The sequence below is a fragment of the Chaetura pelagica genome, unplaced genomic scaffold (assembly GCF_000747805.2).
Source record: "Chaetura pelagica isolate M959 unplaced genomic scaffold, ChaPel_1.0 scaffold1758, whole genome shotgun sequence".
In the NCBI taxonomy this organism is placed as follows: domain Eukaryota; kingdom Metazoa; phylum Chordata; class Aves; order Apodiformes; family Apodidae; genus Chaetura; species Chaetura pelagica.
The window spans coordinates 2,553-4,436 of NW_009954199.1; the positions used below are offsets into that span (position 1 = coordinate 2,553).

Genomic DNA, 1,884 nt, shown 5'->3' on the forward strand with positions numbered 1-1,884 from the left:
CCGGCCTACCGCGCCATCGCCAGTTTCGTCTCCCCCGGCCGCCGCGTCTACCTGGCGCCCCCCCCTGACTGGACGGGCTACGACCCCACCTGGAGTTAGTCCCGCCCTTCCCTTCCTCATGATGAGTCTCTTTTTGGGGGATTTTTCCAGTTTTTCAGCATTTTTTCCCCCATTTCCATCATCCTTTCCCCCATCCTTCATCGTGTCACCGTCGACCGCGATCGCCACGTCCAACTGGGTGGGTTACAACCCCACCTGGAGTTGGCCCAGCCCTTCCCCTCCTCACAGTTCATCTTGGTTTGGGTTTATTTTCACCTTTTTCAGCATTTTTCCCCATTTTTCAGCATTTTTCTCCCTTTTTTCAGCGTTTCCCCCCCCCCATTTTCATCCTTTCATCATCTACCGTGACCACCACGTCAACCTGGTGCCAACTGGACGGGCCACGACCCCAACCTGGAGTTGGCCCAGTCCTTCGTCTTCTCACAATTAGTCTTTTTTGGGGGCTTTTCCCCCTTTTTAAATCATTTTCGGGGGGGTTTGGGTGTGTCTCTTGGGGGGTTTTGGCGCCGTTTCTCGGGGGGGGGGCTGGGATCCGGGCACGAGGGCGGAACGAGGATTTTCCTCAATAAAAGGTGATTAAAACCTGCCCTAAAAGCCCCCAAATTTGGATTCTGTTGATCCCAGGAGCCCTGTATCACGATATAGGGTCTGGGCCCTGCTCAGCTTGGGGGTTGGAGGCCCTGAAACTGGATTGTGTGGGTCTGTAGGATCTGCGGGGATCTGGAGGGATCATTGGGTCCATAGGGATACAGGGGTCTATAGGGATCTGTGGGTCTTTTGGGATCTATGGGTCTGTATGGATCTATGGGTCTCTTGGGATCTGTGTGGGTCTCTATGGATCTATAGGGATCTATGGGCCTGGGTGGATCTATAGGGGTCTAAGTGTGTGGATCTACAGGGATCTATGGGATCCCTACGGGTCTGTGTGGGTCTGGAGGGACCTATGGATCTATAGGGGTCTTTGTGGATCTACAGGGATCTATGGGGGTCTATAGGCATCTATGGGTCTATGTGGGTCTGTGTGGATCTATAGGGGTATAAGTGGATCTATAGGGATCTATGGGATTTCTATGGGTCTGTGTGGGTCTGGAGTGACCTATGGGTCTATAGGGATCTAAGTGAATCTATAGGGATCTGTGGGTCTGAGCGGATCTATAGGGATCTATGGGGATCTATAGGGCTCTATGGGTCGATAGGGATTTACGGGGCTGTTGGGACTTAAGCAAGGTCCTATGGATCTATAAGGGTCTGTATTTTTAACCAAGTCCCCCCGAGTTTGGGGTTTTCCCTCTTTTGAAGTAGAAAATCCTCTCGTAGGTGGATCCCTTGGGCAAAACCGCCCCCAAAACGGGACAAAAACCACCCCCAAAAATCAGATGGAAAGCGCCGACACCCCCTCTGGGGCTGCAGTTTGGGGCCAAATCCCCAGAAATGGGCGGAGCTTTGAGTTTGTGATTTTTAAAAAGCACCTTTTGCGCCGGATTTTACCCCTTGGCGATGATTTGAAGGGTCCTGAAGCCAAAACACCCCCTAAAACCCGCTGATTTCCACTCAAAATGGAGCTGGGGGGGGCGGGTTCTGGTTTTCCCGCGCTCTCAGGGGGAGCACCCGCAGTCCTCACTCAGGTCCGCACCCCCCGTTGGCGCCGCTGGGGCGGGGGGGGGATAGGGATCTGTGGGTCTGAGCGGATCTATAGGGATCTATGGGGATCTATAGGGCTCTATGGGTCGATAGGGATTTACGGGGCTGTTGGGACCTAAGCAAGGTCCTATGGATCTATAAGGGTCTGTATTTTTAACCAAGTCCCCCCGAGTTTGGGGTTTT

At 53.3% G+C, this 1,884-nt stretch overlaps 1 protein-coding gene across 1 annotated transcript in view; it reads left to right on the forward strand.

Moving 5' to 3' along the window:
* MGAT1 (mannosyl (alpha-1,3-)-glycoprotein beta-1,2-N-acetylglucosaminyltransferase) overlaps window positions 1–99 on the forward strand; it is a 1,771-nt gene extending 1,672 nt beyond the window's left edge. The window contains exon 3 of the mRNA XM_010003190.1: window positions 36–99. Within this exon, the coding sequence (XP_010001492.1) occupies window positions 36–99 (64 nt within the window). The remainder of the gene's footprint in view (window positions 1–35) is intronic.
* Window positions 100–1,884: the final 1,785 nt, after the last annotated feature.